This window comes from Python bivittatus, unplaced genomic scaffold, assembly GCF_059951505.1.
Source record: "Python bivittatus isolate LINGU-HERP-01145 unplaced genomic scaffold, Pbiv_v1 ctg000200_np1212, whole genome shotgun sequence".
Classification (NCBI taxonomy): Eukaryota; Metazoa; Chordata; class Lepidosauria; order Squamata; family Pythonidae; genus Python; species Python bivittatus.
In genome coordinates, this window is record NW_028277040.1 from 890,592 (window position 1) to 910,005 (window position 19,414).

A 19,414-nucleotide genomic window follows, 5' to 3' on the forward strand; every position below is an offset into this window, starting at 1 on the left:
AATGCTCATATAATAAACATAACTGAGGGTAGTTGAAATTTCAGTACCAGACACCAGGGACTCCACAGTTTTTTATTGCTGACCTATGTTTCATTGTTAATCTAGCATCAAATCCATTGCATGATTGTGGACTGATCAAAGAGTTGTCATATACACTGGATTGTGAATTCACTAGCTGTCTTAGACTGTCCAATCTGGATATCATAGTCGATAATCCAAGTTATTGTAAAGATTTGTATGCTAATGTATGTGGCTCATGGTCATTGTGATAATTAAATTATAAGAGATAAACTCTTTAATTGCGTTGCCTGGAGTAACAATTTCTTAAAAGTATCTGAATTGCTTAATCTTATTTTGCAACTTTTCACATTGCAACTTTCATTTCTTTTCCCAGGTAATACTGTATAAGTAGTAATGTAACCATGCATAAATGAATAAATGCATTAAAAGAATATTATACAATCCCTATGGTAACTGGATTTGTCTCTCAAAAGATATTTTTGAGATTCTGATTTAATCCATTTTATAAAATATGGGTCTTTTAATCAAGATGTGTTTAAATACCATCTTAAAATATGATTTTTCCCCTTAAGAACAACTAATAATGTAACAGGTACATGGTCAGAAAACTGGATTTTCATCAGGATGGATTCAAAAGTCACCCTATTCACCAAATTAAACTCCACTAGGTGGATTTGCATCATTTTCCACCAGTTATGTCTCAGTTTACTTGAAATGGTTATATGATCCAGTGAAAGGTCTAAGACTTGATTAAAATCCCCAACCATAATTACTTGATCAACAGCAAGCGTAAAAAGATGTGCAAAACAGCTTTAAACATTCAATTCCATTTTGAGGTTGTTGTAAAATCAAAACTAAATCATCCGCAAAGGCTCTTAATTTAAAATTTTCTTTTTTGATTTGTAGACCCTTTATATTCACATCTTGTCTAATATCTCTATTTAACACTTCCAAAACTAGAATAAAAAGTAGAGGAGACAAGGGGCAACCCTGTCTTGTCCCCTTTTGTATCTCACATGGTTTTGGAAGTTCATCATTAACAATAATACTTGCCTTTTGGGAGGTATATATCAATTTAATCCCTTGTAGAAAATTCTCACCAAAATCCATGTCCTCTAAAACTTTAAACAGGAACAACCAATTCAAATTATCAAAAGCTTTCTCCGCATCCAAGAAAATCAGTGCTGCTTGCTTCTCATTATGTTGTAAATATTCTATTATATCCAGTACAATTCTTACATTGTCTCTCAGTTGTCTTTTAGGTAAGAAGCCACACTTATCTTCACGTATAAAGTCCAATAAAATCTTTTTCAGTCTCTCTGCTAATATTGATGTAAAAAGCTTATTATTTACCAAAGAGATCATTCTATAATTTTGAGTCATAGTTGGATCTTGACCCTCTTTTGGCAGTAACACTATGTTAGCTTCCTTCCAAGTCTCTGGTATTGCTGAGCCCCTTAAAATAGAGTTCATCACCCACTTAAGTGGTAATAACAATTCATCTTCAAAACATTTATAATATGAACTCGTTAGCCCAACTGATCCAGGGGCTTTCCCTATTTTAGCCTTTTTGATAGCTTCTGATATTTCAAAAGTAGTCACAGGATTATTCATAATTTGTTTTTGAGCTTGTGTGAGTTTTGGTAAATTTTGTCTTTTTAAATATGCATCAGTGTGGTTCAATGAAACTTCTTGTTTTTTATACAAATTTGAAAAAAAAGTTATGAAAAGATTTTTGGATGCTTGGATTATCCATGAGTGTAACATTTCCTTCTTGTATTTTCATTATCATTTTCTTGTCTCTCTCCTTTCTCAGTTTATATGTAAGCTATCTCCCTGGTTCATTTGCAGATTCAAAGTATTTTTGTTTTGTATATTTTAATTCTGTCTCTATTTCTTTTATAGTTAACGTAGATAGTTGCTGTTGTAGAAGCTTAATTTGGTGCATGCATTTAATGAAGAAATTGAAAGACTTTGGTGCATTTGCTGGATTTAAGGTAAACAGACAAAAAAACAAAGATGTTGGTTAAGAATATGACTATGAAAGACCAAGAAATATTGATGAAGAAGTCTGGCTTCAAAATTGAAAAAAAGGTTAAGTATCTGGGAGTTATATTGACTAATATGGATCATATGCTATATCAAAATAACTATGTTAAAGTTTGGAATGATATTAAAAAAGATTTATTAAGATGGGGTAAACTGCAATTGTCATTGCTAGGTAGAATCTCAGTCATTAAAATCAGTGTTTTACCAAGAATGCTTTCTCTCTTTCAGACAATACCGATATTGACAAATGGTGTACCTTTTAAACAATAGCAGAATGATATTTCTAAATTTGTATGGCAAGGTAAAAAGCCAAGAATAAAATATAAACTTTTACAGGATGCCAAAAAAAGAGGTGGGTTAGGTCTTCCAAATTTAAAGTTATATTTTGATGCCTCCTGTCTGGTGTGGATGAAAGAATGGGTGACTTTACAAAACAAGAGGCTATTGAAATTAGAAGGACACGAGTTAAGATTTGGATAGCATGGATATTTATGGTATGACAAAGTGAAAGTTAATATTGATTTTAAGAACCACTTTATCAGATGTATTATATTGAGAATCTGGAACAGATACAAAATAAAACTGTCTCCAAAAATTCCTCTGTGGTTGTTACTCCAAGAAGCTTTTTATAGAAGAGAAATGACACTTAAGCAACCATGGTTGATATATGTAATTCTCTTATCATTTTCTGAAGGAGAACCTAATCTGAAGAAGAGAGAAGAATTATAAATGGAAGGTTATGCTTGCCGATGGTTCACATATGCACAGTTGTTGGAAAGATTTAAACTAAATAAAAGAAGTTATGAATTTACCACTGAGAAAACTGAGTTTGAATATGCTTTGTGTACTAATGATGAACATCTTATTGCTAAAATGTATAAACTTTAGTTAAAGATGAATCTGGAAGATGAATATGTTAAAGACTGTATGCTTAAATGGGCAAAAAACTTTGGAAATAACATAATGGTAGACCAGTGGGAAAATATGTGAAACAAAGGATTAAAGTTCACTCTTAATTATATGTTAAAAGAAAATTTTAATAAAATGACATACCATTGGTATTTGACACCAGATAAATTGTCAAAAACATATAAAGGAATTTCAAATGTCTGTTGGAAATGTAATCAATGTCAAGGTACATCTTATCACTTATGACTTCTGAAAAGGCTAAGAAATATTGGAATATGATATGTATTTTGGTTCAAAAGATTTTGAAATTAGACCTGTAATTGAAACCAGAGACTTTTCTTTTAGGTATGATGGATAAACAAATGGAAAGACAACATGGAAATTTATTTCTTTATATGATAACTGCGGCAAGATTTTTATATGTGCAAAATTGGAAGGACTTACAAATACTGTACCTACAGCTGAAGAATGGCTATTGAAATTAATGGAACTGGTGGAGGTGGTGAAACTGACTACTTTGCTCAAAGAGAGGGCACTGTCTAGCTTTGTTTCTAACTGGAAACCACTCTTAGAATTTTTGCTTGACACTCAAAAAATGCAATTTTGATCTTAGGATTCAGTGAATGATTGATGTTATAGAAATATCTTGTACAAATTTACAGCTATGTAAAATATGTGGGTGATCTCCAGTAGGACTGTACTGTAGTAATAAGCACTATCCTTTTATTGCTTATAATTACTTTTAATTTTTAATTAAATTTTTAATTACTAATATCAAAAGAAATTCTTCTGAATGACTAAGGAGTAGCTGAATGTATGGAACTGTATGTACCTTAGATTGTGTTTCACTTTAACTCAGTCAAAAATAGAAGTGAGAGATGATTGTATTTGAGAATGCAAACTGACCATTTGCAAAGAGATGGGGGTACCAATGGAATCAAGCAATGCTGTCTAAGAGTGCCCTTTAACTGACATTGGAATCCAATTATTTATCCATTTCCATATGTGGGTGTTTTAGAATACATATCAGATCTGCCTGTTGTTGACCATAGTTCCAAAAGAAACCCCAGTGTCCATCAACCAAGCCTATGGTTTAAACTGCTGAAAGTAATTGTGCAAGGTTGTAACATCTTTTTCTCTAGGACTCTAATTCACTCATTTAGGTATCCTCTTATCAATGTTACCAGTGAAACATTTTTTAAAAGTTGTACTACCTTTCCATTGATACACCTCCAAAGTGTGGGGCATCTTTCTTCCAAAAAGAGTTGGGGGTTTTGGGTATTGAATCGCTTCCACTCTACACAATAGCTCAGCATTAGCACCTTCTCTGGTGGCAGGGGGCTTCCTGGGGTCAGGATTTCCCAGCCTCAAAAGATCCAGTTATGGAGATCAGGTCCAAAAGCCTTGCAGGGGCCACAGAAGGAAGGTTATGGCCCCTGCATGGCTGTCCCAAGAAGCCCGGGGTTGTCATGATTGAGAGTCACAACTTTTGCATTTTATTTCATTTCCTTCTGACTTCACACCTCACCACTTCTTACACATTTGCAACAATAATCCTGATAATAAAATTATATTTACATTACATTGTATGAAACAAAATATCAAGAATTGGTAAATTCTTTTAAATATTTTTCTTTTGAATACACTAAAAAGCTTAGCCAGTCAAGCTTCAGAGCCATATTCTCTTCAATACGTTTTATATTTTGTTTGATTGTAAACCATTAATAAAGTATAACATTTACTTATGATAGTTTTAATCAGAGGAGTTAAAATGCATATTTCTATACAGCCATTTTCCCAGCTGCACTTATGTTGGCTTGTATCGTGATGAACATAGAAATGCTGAAACCAAGGAAAACGCCATCCATGCATGTTGTAGTGGGTCGGGGGGGGGGGGCTTGTGGGTTAGGGAATGACTTTTATATGAGTGACCTGCTATAGCTAAAATCACTGTTCCATTCCAATGAGATATAGGGGTGGGATCCAGAGTGAGAGTGAATTAGATGTTTCTTTGTCCCCCAGGAACTAGAATCAATAAGATAAAGTTGGCAAGGAAAATTTCAGGAAGCTTTTATTTCTTTTCAAGGCTGTCTTTCTGTGGAGCATATCTAACTTGGCTTCTTTGTCCCTCTTTCTCTTTGTTTGTTTGCCCAGTCTGTTTAGAGGCAAACAGATTTTAGCTTTGGTATACAGATCTACCCAAGTAATAGATGAGCAGATTCATAAAGTTGGAAGGTACCTTAGAGGTCATCTAGTCCAAACTTCTGTTCAGTGCAGGATCAAGTACAGCCTCTCTGGCAGGAAAGGAGAATTCACCACTTCAAACATGGCAGCCTGTTCCACTGGCTGACAGCTTCAACAGTCAGGAATTTCATTCTGATATCTAGCCTGCACCTCCTTCCTTGTAATTTTAACACATTGGTTCTGATCTGGCACAATATAGGTAGTTCTTGCTTAATGACTACAATTGGGACTGGCAACTCCATCACTAAGTGACACGGTAATTAAGCAAGATATCAGGTGACTATGACTTGTGATTCACTGCCAGCTTCCTTATTGACTCTGCTTGTTGGAAGTTGGCTGGAAAGTGCGCAAATGGTGATCACGTGACTGTGGGGCATTTGTAATACCAGGACCGGTCGTATATTTACTTTTTCAGTACTGTGGTAACCTTGAATGGTCACTAAATAGGGCAGCTGGTAAGCGAGGACTACCTGTAGAAGGAAAACAGATGCAAAATAGAAGACATTCTCCCTTCTCACCATCACCCATAACCATTTCACAACCACCTTTCTTCTTGCAAGGGATCTTACACCCTCTTTGACTTTCTTTTTGTTTCTAACTTACTCAGTCCTTTTTTGTTGTTTTTGATATCTCTCACAAGCCTCAGCTCATTCTGAGCTAGACTATCTTGTAATTCTTTATTATGTTTCCCTCCTTCCATTTCTTATACATGTCCCTTTTTCTCTTCACATTTTCGGAGAGGTCTGTATGTATCCAGGCAGAGACATTGGGATTGTTAGCGATTGGGAACAGAGGCAAAGAGACGCAAGATAGGGATCAATGATGGAGACAGCAGATTGTTTTTGGCTGACTTAAGAATGAAGAACACTTAAACTCATCGGACAGAAATGATGTTGGGGAGAAACCAGGACTTAGAATCAAGTGTAAGGTAGTGTAAGTGTTTTGAAATAGTGTGCCTATTTCTCACCCTCCTTGAAATATCCAATCTTTTCTCCAGCATTTGTAATTTAAAGGCTTTGGATATTACTGTGAATTTTTTATCTGTTCACACCCATTCACACTTCCACTTTCTCAGCAACAAACAAATAAATAAAAATTGCCAGAGAGGAGGAAAAAAAACTCACCAAAGAAAAAAAGAATCCGAGGGAGAGAGGGATGGAAAAGGGAGAAAAAGAAAGAGAAATGGAACTGGGAACTGATACAAACAGTGGAGTCCTTGGGGTTCTCTGAGCTTGGTTCTTTTCTTGCAAACGTTTCATTATCCGGCTAGGTAACATCTTCAGTGCTGGAATGGGATGGGGTTTGCTCTCTGTTTATACGCTGTGGTCTGCCTTGCCAGTGCTGGTGAGGGTGGGGGTTTTGTTTTGCAAAACAAAATTTTAGTTTTAACTAGGAAACTATCAGCATTTTAGACCAAGCTAAATCCAAACATGCAAGGGAATGCTTGGAAGCTTAGTATTCAGACAAGGCAGCCATCAACAGACACACAGAGATAAACAGCATCTACACACTATTCAAAAGAGGCAACAGAAAAAAAAAACAAAAGACCAGAACATCTCCTCACCAGCAATCATCATCCAGATAAGCAGAGGTTACCACCAGGCACACAATCAAGCAGGGAACAATATTCTAATCAAGGAACTACCAGAGGAGCAAAACAAAACCCCCACCCTCACCAGCACTGGCAAGGCAGACCACAGCATATAAACAGAGAGCAAACCCCATCCCATTCCAGCACTGAAGATGTTACCTAGCCGGATAATGAAACGTTTGCAAGAAAAGAACCAAGCTCAGAGAATCCCAAGGACTCCACAGTTCAACCCTGAGCTACACATATTCACCTTTATTGATACAAACAGACCCCATGAACTGGGATCTGAGCGAATAAATTGCCTTAATGGGGAGGGGGGGCGCAGTGAGACTATTATCCCAGTTTAAACTAAGCCTATTAAAGCCATCGGTCATATTCATACCCATGATCAGTACACCTAAGTGCATGTGTATAGAACTTAACTGCAGATTTCATGGAGAAGTTACCATTCCATAACACTGGGACGGAACTATGTTTAGATACTGCAAGCGAGGGCTAAACTCGTCGCCCAGTCTTCCTAAAACTCGGAGCCTTTTCGTGACACCTCGAAGGCTTCAGTGACCCACTGATATCCCGGGGGTGCAGATGTGACCGGCTGGCGGGCATTCGTCAAGTTGCACTAAGCAAGGCAGCAGCCCCTGCTTTCACTCCCCAGAGCCCCTCTAGAATTTGGCCCCGTCCAAAGCCTTCGGAAGCGGGATCTTTGTTTGCTGTGGAATGCAACTCCCCAGGCCGTGACGCTATCACGCCGCCTGGGCCAATGGGAAAGGCGTTGCGGTCCGAAAGGGGTGTCCCCGCCGAGGCCCTCCTCCTCCTCTCCCCTGTAATGCCTCGCGGGGGTCTCCGCGGCTAGGAACGCTATATAAACCCAATGTGACCCAGGGATCTGCCCTTCTCGCAGCCTGTAAGGTTTGCGCCAGACAGGAGGAACGAAGGCTGAAAGGCGGTAAGGGAATTTGCACGTTTTTCTTCATCCCGCTTTACCAACCCAATAAAATTGGTTTCCCTCCTGTTTCAAACACGACCCGTTTATTCTCCCGACAGCTTTTCAAGATGCCCGACAGCCGATCGAGGCGACCGCTCCTCTTGGTGCTGACCCTTTGTTTGGGGGCAGGGGTCTGGGGTTCGCAACCCCGCGCCGAAAAAAGCAGAAGGCAGGCGCAGCATATCGTCCAGCCCTCTCTGCCGGGCGGCCAGAACAAACGTGAGTAATCCTGGGATGGGCAACTACGGCTTTGCAGGAGGGAGGAGACGGTCAGATCATGGACGGTTTGATAACAGCGAATTCAAACTTCAGAAGCCTACCGAAAATTGCAGCTTTGCATGGCTGTGGAGTTAGGGGGATAGATTTTCCCACATGAATGTGTTAATAGATCTTTCCTGAGTCTACCCAGATTAAGAGAAGAAGGAAGAATTTTGCAGAAAACAAAACGGATGATGGGGAGAAGTTTTTTTGAGTTTGGCTTTGGGTAGGAGTTTAGCGATGAGTGTCTCTTTAAATGCATTCCTTACTGAGCGTTACAGCAATTTAGGAGAACCTTTTAACCACGCTTAAATATGCCAAATTTACGTCCCTTGTGATCTCATCTCTCCAGTTAGCAGTTGCAATTTGATAATCCATCATAGGTTTTTGGATACGAGGACACTCTGGCTGTAAAGAGACAGCTAGAACATTTCCAGGCGCCCAAAACTGTTAAATGGTGAATCAGCTTTTTCAGGGAATTTGCAAGATTAATTGAACTGAGTCGCGTTATTGAGAGGGGAATCCTCTTGGTTATTGCATTTATACCCAGTGTGTCGGCCATGGAATTCAAGCTTGGGTTTCCCTTGAGACTCAAGCCTAATTAAGGGTGAAGGTTTATGGCTGGAGTATAAATTGCATTGCATTGTACCCAAAGGTAACGATGTCTGAGTGCTGAATGCCTGCTGATTAGATTGGGCATATCTAATCTTAGCGAGGTCTGGTGGAGGATTTGCCCCTTCCCAAGCTTTGCCAGTTTGCTCTGGCTGGGGTGGAAATGCTTAATTTTTGTATTTTTCTCATTGACTCCAGTGAGAAGAAAAAAACCTCACCAGTTTAGGCAAATTAAGTGTGAAGATGTTGGGAGAACAAAGTTTTTGGTTTTGGTTTTTAATCCAGTAGGAGGTGGGCCTTGATGGTTGAAATCCATTATTTCAGGGCCTGCTGTTGGTGGAAGGCTGACTTGCATAAGCATAGAGCCTCTGAAAGAAAGGCTCCCTAGTCTGCTGTGTTCTTCATTACTGATCAAGGGGATTCTTGTCCTGTCTCTCTTCCACATGTTTGGCTGGTTTAGGGTAAATTAATTTTCCTCATTTGAAATCCCAAGATTTCTCAAGAACAGTGTAATTAGCATTGCTTTTTTTTTTTTCTTCAGTGCAGTTATACCTGCTAAAGAGACATATGAGATCATGTAAAATGGATAGATTTCTATTTGTTTCTCCTTTTTCCTATGGAAGGACTCTAAGCAAAATCCCTTAGCGGAAGATAAGGGCCTGCCACAGAGTTAGGATTGCTGAACATGCTGAAGCCCACACATGCAGAGATAGCCAGTCTCCAAAGCAGCTGCATGAGCCTGGGAAAAGATGCAGCTGCTTTAATAGTTCAGAAAAAGTATTTGGTAGGTGCTCCTGAGCGTTCCAGAGCACCTCTTTCAAAGGATTTGCACAATCCTACACTTAGTCAGATAAACTTTCTGCATTTAATTATCTTTCTGTTCATCTCAGTGTTGTTTAGTAGATAGCTGTACAGTAAGTTAAAATGGCAATAACTTGTATATTGTTATAATGATTGATTTGAAAGTAAAAGGGGAAAAACCCTCCATGCTGTTTTTTGATATAGAAAACATTTTAAAATTAGGGTATTTGAATTAATTTTTAAAAGTATAGAATATAGTGTTACAGGTAGATTTCATTTTAAAATCTGCCTGTATGTGAATTGGGAAAAGTGATGCTGAGATAACATTTTTTAAAATTGTTTAGAAAGTATGATTTTTCATGAAAAAAAAAACATCTCAGGAAACGATAAAACTGTAAATGTAAGTTAGGAAAAACACTTGGAAATTTTAAAAAAAAACCAGTACTGCTTGGCAAGGATAAGCCTGCTTAGGGGAGAGAGCCAAGGTTTCTTTCAAATCTTTTGGGGTCTTTCCATAGGCTTGCATGAAACATTGGATTAAGCCTCCCAGCTGAGCAATCTTTTCCAGCTGTTAACATGCTCCTCCAGAATGTGAAACCTCTAGTGGTTTAATTCTGTACATTTAAAACATGGTTAAAAAAAGAGATGGATGGAACTGTTTTGAATTTAAGTCCAGTCTTGATTTGCCTGCATCTAAAGCCTCATTTCACAGAGGTTTCAAGATGTAGAAGGAATGTGGGGCCTGAAGTTAATGTCTATTCCATGCATGTGTGGGCTGACACTGCCTCTCTCCTCCACATGCTTTCTCCTTACCAGGAGAACCACCTTGGGTCTGGATGAAGGGATGTAATTAAACATTGCTTTTTCTTTCTCAGAGGGATGCTATGACAATGGGCAACATTATCAGATAAACCAACAATGGGAGCGCATTTACTTGGGGAACACTCTAGTCTGTACTTGCTATGGGGGCAGCCGAGGATTCAACTGTGAAAGCAAGCCTGAGCGTAAGTTGTAGGCCTCTTTTTACAATCTTCTGGCACAATAACCACTTTTTTTCTAAAATAAAAAGTAGACATTTACATGTATAGAACTATCCTATTGTTAGGTCTTGGAAAAGGCAGCATCTACATTTAATGTTTCTCCTTCATGTGAGATAGGTTACTGTAACTGTATTTTTACAGTTCAGTCTCTCCAACCTATCAATTTCTAACTGTTGTTCCTGTCTACTGCAGATTGGGAGTATTCTGGACAAAGTCTGCACTATTTTTTGCAACAGATTGTTCCTACTGTACAGTTTTCACACTAAGTAGGCTCAAGAACTGCTTGCATGGATTCATTTATCAATAAGCCTTTGGGGTTCCAATAGGGAGCTCCCAGGTATTGTAGAAGATGCTGGGGCATATTCTGTGACCCACAGATAATTTGTATGGAGCTTCTTGAGCCCCCTTGTTTTTATGACATGAACTCACTGGGACTTGAATTGCTTGACACATCCTTATGTATTGCAGAGACAGTTATTGTCGGCCCTTCAAGGCAGACCAGACTAGGAAACAAATCATGCATTAATACTACTTTTATTATAAGGTTATAGAAACAGAATCTTGCAAGTCTGAATGTGCTTCCCCGCCCCCCTCCTTTTAGCTTCATGAGAACTAGGGAGGGTCTTGTCTGAGGTGCTTTCTCAAGGTACAGTTCTGTCCCAGACTCAGGTTTCTTTTATCTGACTGTTGTCTTAGTAGTGGCTCTTCCTCCTGTTCCTCAAGGTCATTCCTTCTACCCATTACAGATATGTAGCAATAGGCAAGCTGTCTCTCAAGAAAGCTTTGTCCCTGGACTTTACTCCTTCTTTCTTTACATGACTTTCAAAAGAACCTTCAAATTCAGAGGCTATCCACCTCTGGATAGGACTCTTTGGCCCCTTGTGCTCTGCTGTTTAGCTTCTTGAAAGTGTATGACTTGGTCCTGTCAGAAAGAAGTCAGAGCACTCATGCTGTACAAGATAAGATAAGAAGGACACGCCCACATAAAATAGGACTTTGGAGGAAACAATGCAGCAATAAGAATGGGGGTGCAATTAAAAGCTGGCAGGTCAGGTTTACTATGGAAAACATTTTGAAGCAAAAGAAAAAAAAAGCATTTCCAAAAAGCTGTCAAGACCAAGGAAAATTTCTACTCATGCTACTTGAAGGAAGCCAAGTAGCGTTATATTCAGGTGTCAAACAAATTAAATTTATTAATTTTTTATAAACTTTATTGCCCCCTTGTTAAAAAAAGTGATACCAAAGTGGAGGTGCAATAAGATGAAAATAATAAAACTGTATACAATTTCAGAATAAGATAACCAATGGAAATTACAACAGATTACAAGCATTTTGCATGCTACCACACAAACTTCATGATAAAAAGAAGCCTTCAAAACAGATGTTGTATATTCATGCTGTCTTGTGCCTTTGAGGAACCTAGCCATGGTGTTCCACTCTAATGGCAAGTTCCTTGCCAGCCTCAGAAGCAGTCTCCTGTCAAATCCATTGCAGTTCTTTAGCCATGAGGTTACTGGTGCATAGAACTACAACCAGTCTGTCCCAAAAACAGTTATAGGGAGCAAAGCAGACAGCTTTGGAAAAAGGTGCTCCTTATCAGAGGTCATGTGTGCACCCACTGACAAACACGGGCATAGAATCATCCTCGAAGGGCATACCTACTCTTTCAGTGAGGGTGCAGTCCCATTCAGAATAGGCAGCCTCCCTATTTACTGGCCTAAGGCGCTGCCTATTCGTGGTGACTCTGTCTTCCTCTCTTTACTGACCATCATCCAGCCTACTGCTGCATTCAGTTGCTGGTCAAACATCCCCTGATTCAGGTGATAACAAATTATTTGAGTTGGGTATCATTAACAGAGAACTTTACTCCAAATGGATCTCTCTCTCTTTCTCTGTCTCTCTGTAACATAGCATTAAGCAGAATTGTACCTCAGTACTTAATTGTCCTGCAACTGACATATAATACTGTCATCTAAATACTACCTTGCACAGTGCTGTCTGAGATTATGTGTGTCAAAACATGTAAGATGGCAATTGTAGAAGTGAAACCCAAGCCTTGCCCTTTTGTATGTATTCCTGTGTTCATACTGCACACATGAACAAAGGGTGAGTCTTTGATCCTGACATTGCAACCGCCATCTTGCCTTGGATGCTGCCAGTCTGGTCAGCAGGAACTGAGTCACTGTAACATCATGCCCTGAATTCCTGATCCTCATGGCTGACTCATTAGGGAGACCAAATTTGTTTTGATCACATATCCAGGCTTGCGCCCAGACTGGAATGAGTTCAGAGAGTCTGCTTCTTCCAGGAATGTCTGAGCTGTATCACATCATCTGCACAAGCAGTTTCCTAAGGGGATATTAGCAACTGATGGATTGCTGTTAAGAACTCAAAGTCTAATGTGGGTTTCTTGAAGCCATACTATCACCTCCTTTAACATATCTAGCATCTACTGCTTCTATAAAATTTTATTTACTGGATCCATCCAACTCAGCTGAGTCAGCAATAATGGGAAGGTCTGAAAAGTCCATGCAATTGGGTGCATAGCTTTTAGTGTCCTGTTAACATATTCAGGCTTTAAAAGCTGAAACTAATCCCACAGAACTAGATCAATCAGAGCACCAAACAACAGACCTGCATAGCAATGAGCAATGTTATGTCTAACCTACCTTGCAAACATATCACACCATATCTTTGTAAGTTCCAGTACGGTCTTGAATCACAAAAAAAAACAAAAAAACAAAAAAAAGCTTTCCCGAGGTTGCAGTGGCAGCAGCAAAGAAAATATTTTTTGTTCCTTCATTGCCACATTATTTACCTATCTTGTCCTCTTGATAATGTGTTTGGCAAAATGTACTGTCACCAGACCTGCTTCCTCATCCATAGACCCTCTGAGTTCCACAGTGGTGGAGAGTATTTGGGAACAATTTTATTGACAGCCCATCTTGTTTCTCTGTTCCATAAAGAGACTACTCTTATTCTTGGGCAAGAATACCGTCCCTGTTACCTGAAAAATCCCTTAGACTGGATTTCATACATTCCTACGGGCAAAGTGTCTCCATGGATCTCTTTCCTTGTAGGTGGGCAAATTAGCATACCTGATTGAGAAGTTGTTTAGCCATGATAGTAGGATAATGACAGATCCCTCCAGTTTCAGATCATCTTGAGAGACCCAAAGCTTAAGAAGACTGGTGTGACAATCCTTTGGATAACCAGATCCCAACTTATTTACTTGACCCTTGTAATCTACTCTAGTGAGGGACTAAATATTTGACTAAAATATGTGAATTCAAACACATATTTTAACTTTGGTTTTCCTCACTTCTGTTCTGTATTTCTTGGTAGAATGCATCCTTCTTTATAGTCTTTCTCCCCTCTTTTTTACCTTACTTTTATACAACATTCCAAACCAATTCCCTGGAATCTCCCTTACATTTTCTGCTATGTTGATTTTTCAGCCTTCTTTCTTCTGCTTTCATTGGTCCAAGCACCTCTCCTATTCTTTGTGTTGTAGGCCTTCTGAGCAGCTACACCATTGTCATCCAAAGAGTTTTCTGCTTGTCACCACCATAGCAATCACAGTCAATGCCATGTTAATTTTTTGTGTATGCTTATATGAATGAGATAGGGGTAGGAGGTTAGAAGCTGCAAGCTGTAGATTTCTCTGTGGTCATTCTTCCTTTCCTTCCTACACAGCGGAAGAAACCTGTTTTGACAAATACACTGGAACTACTTATCGAGTAGGGGAAACCTATGAACGTCCAAAGGATTCCATGATCTGGGACTGTACTTGTATTGGGGCTGGCCGTGGTAGAATCAGCTGCACTATTGCAAGTACGTATTAGATCCTTAACTGAGATGCTTAGATGATATCCTCCAAAGTAAATGTTGATGTCTGTTTTAAGCCATTTATTCATGTTGCTGGAGCGTCACAAAAGTTAGTGGTTTTCCCAGTAACAAAAGGTAGGTACAGCACATAATGTTGCATGATTGTAAGGAATTTGTCAGTGGCAAAGTTCATAGAGCAGTCAAGATTATCAACATATGAACACTCAGAGAAGCACAAGCTATTCTCTAATTCTTTTCCTCTTTGCTAGAATACATAACCAGGCAGCATTGTTATAATAGCTGTGTGAAAAGAGACCACTGACATTTGTAGTATGTCAGCTTTATGAATAAGTGTGTAGATACTGTCTGATATTTTCTCCTGCATGAAGAAAAAGGGAGGAAGACTGAAATAAATAGTGGTTCAAGGAGGTGCTAGACTTCCCCCCTCCAAACTTTATTCCTTACCATACAGCCCATTGAGGCTGGCTTTGGTTCCCTGCCCTGATATACATAAAGTGGAACCCATATCTATGCAGCTGTCATGGCCTTTGTGGGGCTGCTCCTTATTCTTTTTTATATTGAATGTTTCTCCTGAAAGATTATTTTTCATTACTGCATTTCAGATCTTTGCCTTTATTGTAAAGCAAGGATAAACTGTTCTGTAGATGACTCCTGATGTCTGACCCCAATTCCTAGCAGTCCTAGTTAATATGGTCAATATGAGGGATAAAGGGAAATGCAGCTCAACATCTGGACTATACAACTATAAGAAGGGAAGCTAAATGTTTTCAACAAGGTTAACTGATGCTGATCTAGGGACACTTCTGATATGACAGGAAAGTGCCACATTACAGTTATTAGACATATTTATGTATTAAGTTATACTTATTTCCATTGTGTTGGAAAGAGCCCAGCTCTGGTTCTGGGAAGGGACTTTCTTATTGGAAATGTTAAGAAATTGGCTACTTTTCATAGCTGACAGCATTATGAAGAAATGCCCAATGCTGAACTGAATAAAGGAATCTAAACCTTTATTATCTTCCACCATGGAAAAGGGAACACTGCAGTCCAGAGCTAAGGCAAAGGTGCTCTACCTTACAGACACTATCATATAGTTTTCTTGGTCTCCCCTTCAAATATTAACCAGGCCCAACCCTGCTTAGCTTCCAAGGTCAGACCAAACTAGTCAAATGCTGCAGAATGCTGAGATCAGTTCAGTGGTAGACATGATTTTTATACAGTAGGTCCCCAATTCAATCACTGCTTAAAGGGGTCTCAGTAAAATAACTGGGACAATCTTAAAGAGTTACCAATAGGTAATATTGAAGTAGATACACTAATGATATAACTTGGTAAAAAACAGCTTTCTGTGCTCCATTTTTCAGATCGCTGTCATGAAGGTGGCCAGTCTTACAAGATTGGTGATACCTGGCGCCGGCCTCACGAGACAGGAGGCTACATGTTAGAATGTGTGTGCCTTGGCAATGGGAAGGGCGAATGGACTTGCAAACCAGTTGGTATGTATTAGTTTTATTTTATGTATTTCAGAGATCAAAAGTGCTAGGTATTTCAGTTGTTAATAGAGCTGTTTATGATAGTGACTTGAAGCAGGCTTTTGATTCTTTGTGATAACATGCTTTTTTATTTGCTATCTCAGTTGATGTATATAAACACTCAAAACACATATACAACCTTTTTAAAAAAAATATTTCTTTAAGTAGATTATAATATCACTAGCTTGATACAATATATAGAAAAGCAGTCTATATATTGAAATGATCAATCTCTACCTGGATTTTTGAATTGCAGGTGGTGCTTCTGAATATCCTTCTACACAATAAATACATAATTTCACCTAGAAAATAAGTATGTCATAGAAAAGATGCCTGGCTGAATCTGTTTCCTGCTGTCTAGCTTTTAGAATTTTTGATATGGAAGAGCATACTTGGTTATGAGATTCCTGCCTCAAAGTTTGATGTGCTTTATTGACATAACAGAAAATTCTCCCAATCGTTTCCAAATATAAAACTTTATATTGTATAGATCTAAATTCAAAAGGAGCATAAAATAAAACAAAGCTGACTGCAACTCCAATATTACAAACACTAAGAGACCTCTATTTCATGGAATCACCAGATTTCTGCATGCTGTTTTTTAATCCAAGTACAAAACTTATGGAAGCGGTTTCTTTCTTCCCTCCCCAGTTAAGAAGTTTGGGTCTTTCCTTAATGAAATTCTAAAGAAAACAGTGCAGTGAGGTTGTTATTTATTTTTCACCTTTGAAAATTAATTTCCTTTAGCTGAGCGGTGCTACGATAATACAGCTGGGACATCCTATGTTGTTGGAGAAGTCTGGGAAAAGCCATATCAGGGCTGGATGATGGTGGATTGCACTTGCTTAGGAGAAGGCAGTGGGAGGATTACTTGCACTTCCAGAAGTAAGTATGGACTCATGGCAGAGCAGCTGTAGAGCATCAGCATGAATTATGCTGTTAGGTATTCTTCATGTTCCCTGCTAGGATGAGGGAGGGCCCAAAGTCTGGAATGTTTTGCACACACTGGTTGGCTGTCTGGCTGTCTGTGTTCATGTCATCTGTGAAGCTATAGCAAATTATTAGCCTGAACAACCCTCATTTAGTGGCTGCTGCCTCCTCCAACCAAGTAGTGTGGCTAAAATGCCTGTCAGTGGTTTCCTTAAGTCAGGGGTGCCGGCCTTTCCCATTTTTTTCAGTACTGTAAAGCTACAAGGGACATGACAGATGCACAAAGACGTCACCAGAGGGGGTAGAATTTTCGCAGAACAATCATGAGGGGGATTAGGGTTGCAAAAAAAAAAAAAAGGATAAGCATATAATGTAACCACTGTTTTGGGGCCATACTAACTACAAAAGTTAGTTTTAGACAAATTCTGGTTTGCATGACTTGGAAGTAACAATTGAATGACACATTTCATCTTAACAACCTATGGATAGGAAATCTTACAGCTGTATTGCTTAGAATAAAGAGTTGTGGGCACAAGGAGGCAGGTCTGCACTTATTTACTGTGGCTTAGTTCACTATTGGGCAATCCATGAGCAGCTCTGTTTACCTCCAAAACCTTTTTTTTTTTTTTGGTAGCCCTAGAGCCTCATGAAATAGCATATCTAAACACTGAAGGTCTGATTTCTGATTTTTGTCAGGCAAAAAAATGGGTGTAAAGAATAAGTTTACCAGATTATAAAAAGCAGAGTTGTTTGGGAGTTGGGTGGCCTAGAAATGCAAGACATAAGAGTAGTGAAATCAACGGTCTCCTAGAAATCCTTCCCAAGTGTGTATGTGATATTACCATATCAGAATAAGACCATGTAGAACATTTTCAGGTTGGCTTCTAAGAAAATATGCATCAGACTGAGCTACATCAACTGACTCAGGTATACGTTAGAAGAAAGTACTGTACTATTATTTCCTGTGGATCTCATCCCTAAATAAGTACCCACAGGATTCTAGCAGAAGTGACATTTATTCATATTCTTTCAAGAAGATACATTTTATCTTCTTGTGATTCTGTCGTATCCTTGCTTTTTCTTGTTAATATCTATTTCTCTTATGTCTCTAAGATCATAGTTTGTCTTGTTTGTGCTGTTCTTGGACTTTGTGCTGGGAATAGTGTCTTATATTATTTAACAGTCATGGGAATATAAAAACAATCAGGAAAGCTGAAACAAGCCTTTTATTTTGGAGAACATGGAGATATGCCTTGAATTTCAGAGGAATTCAACTTCTTCAACTCCAGCTAACATAATTATTGGCTGTGATGGAGTTTATGAAATTGTACCTACTGGATATTGGTAGAAAGTAAGCCTTGGCACTATTCTGAAGAAGTTGGCTTGGATCCCAAAATAAATTTGTGAAAGTTTTGGTCATTTCTTTCATATATTTGAAGGTATTGAGAAGGTTCCGCTAAACAATATGAGAGTACTTAGGAAGAAAGGCAGTGTGAAAATTTAGTTTCATACTTAAGTTACCATAAATTGACAAATCAATCTTTTATAGAATTTCTCTTTCTCAGGAGCCCTTCCCTTTCCCACATTATTCAGGTGGGTCTCCTGGCTTTTCACAGAAGTTTTTTGATGGCAGGTGACTGCATGGCAATAGAAAAAATGGGAAAATGTTCCTTTGGTGAATTTTCTTAAATTCTAAACCATTATGAATAAGACTGACATTTTAAAGATAAAAGAATCTAAAAAGAATCTTTGAAATGTTCTTTTTATATGAAGATGTTAGCTTGTGATTAAAACTACTATAGCAGGGATCCAGTTATATGCAAGATAATCATTTACATGCATAGGAAGTATTTAAAAGTACAATCATTGGTTAAGTATAAACTCTGCTTAAGCTGTCTTGGGACACACCTAGTCTTTTAAAACTTTTGTTTGGTAGACTTTGAGGTTATACTGTTTAGCTTTTAATTGAGACTAATAACTTTTTATTAGCATAAACAATAAGATTATATAAAGTAAATCCTCAGTTTGAGATTAAACTTTAAAACCATAAAAGGCAACACTTTTATTTAGTGTTTTCCTCTGACTGGAAACTTGTGGAGGAAAATACGTAGGTTAGTGTCAAATGGGAAAGATACAGGGATGGAATGTTCTCAGCTGCCAGGAAAAGCATGATCAAATGAATCACACTGACAGTGTGTTTTAATACAGTATATGGTCCAGAAGTCTGTTGTTGGATTCAACAGGAATTCTGATTTCTTTTCTAAATATTTATCATTTGTATTCTTCGAAACTAAAACAAGCACTTGGCTCTAGTATAATAGTAATCTTAATTATTTATTCAGAATGCAAAGGTTATATAGTTATCCCAGCAGCCATATTAAATAAATAATTACTTGTAACAGGAAAATAGGTGTATAGGGTAAGTAATCATTTCCTAATGACATGCATTTGGGCAGATTGGATTTCTGTGTGCAGCCCTTTCTCTCTGAATGTTATAAAAGAATGGATCACCAGCATGATTCCTTAATTTAACATAGACTGTTTAGGATCATGCATCCTTGGAACAGACTCTGAAACTTTCCTCAGTGTTTTA

At 38.3% G+C, this 19,414-nt stretch overlaps 1 protein-coding gene across 9 annotated transcripts in view; it reads left to right on the plus strand.

Annotated features, from left to right (window-relative positions):
• The first annotated feature begins 7,605 nt into the window (after nt 1-7,605).
• Nucleotides 7,606-19,414, plus strand: part of FN1 (fibronectin 1) — an 83,253-nt gene continuing 71,444 nt past the window's right edge. For 6 of the 9 annotated variants that reach the window (XM_088135577.1, XM_088135578.1, XM_025164129.2 and 3 more), the window contains exons 1-6: nt 7,607-7,760; nt 7,859-8,018; nt 10,346-10,474; nt 14,207-14,344; nt 15,724-15,855; nt 16,639-16,776. In XM_088135577.1, coding sequence (XP_087991703.1) covers nt 7,868-8,018; nt 10,346-10,474; nt 14,207-14,344; nt 15,724-15,855; nt 16,639-16,776 — 688 coding nt within the window. In that variant the 5' untranslated portion in view covers nt 7,607-7,760; nt 7,859-7,867. Of the gene's footprint in view, nt 7,761-7,858; nt 8,019-10,345; nt 10,475-14,206; nt 14,345-15,723; nt 15,856-16,638; nt 16,777-19,414 lie in introns of all 9 variants that reach the window. The other 3 variants (XM_088135575.1, XM_025164132.2, XM_088135576.1) reach the window with 1 other exon arrangement.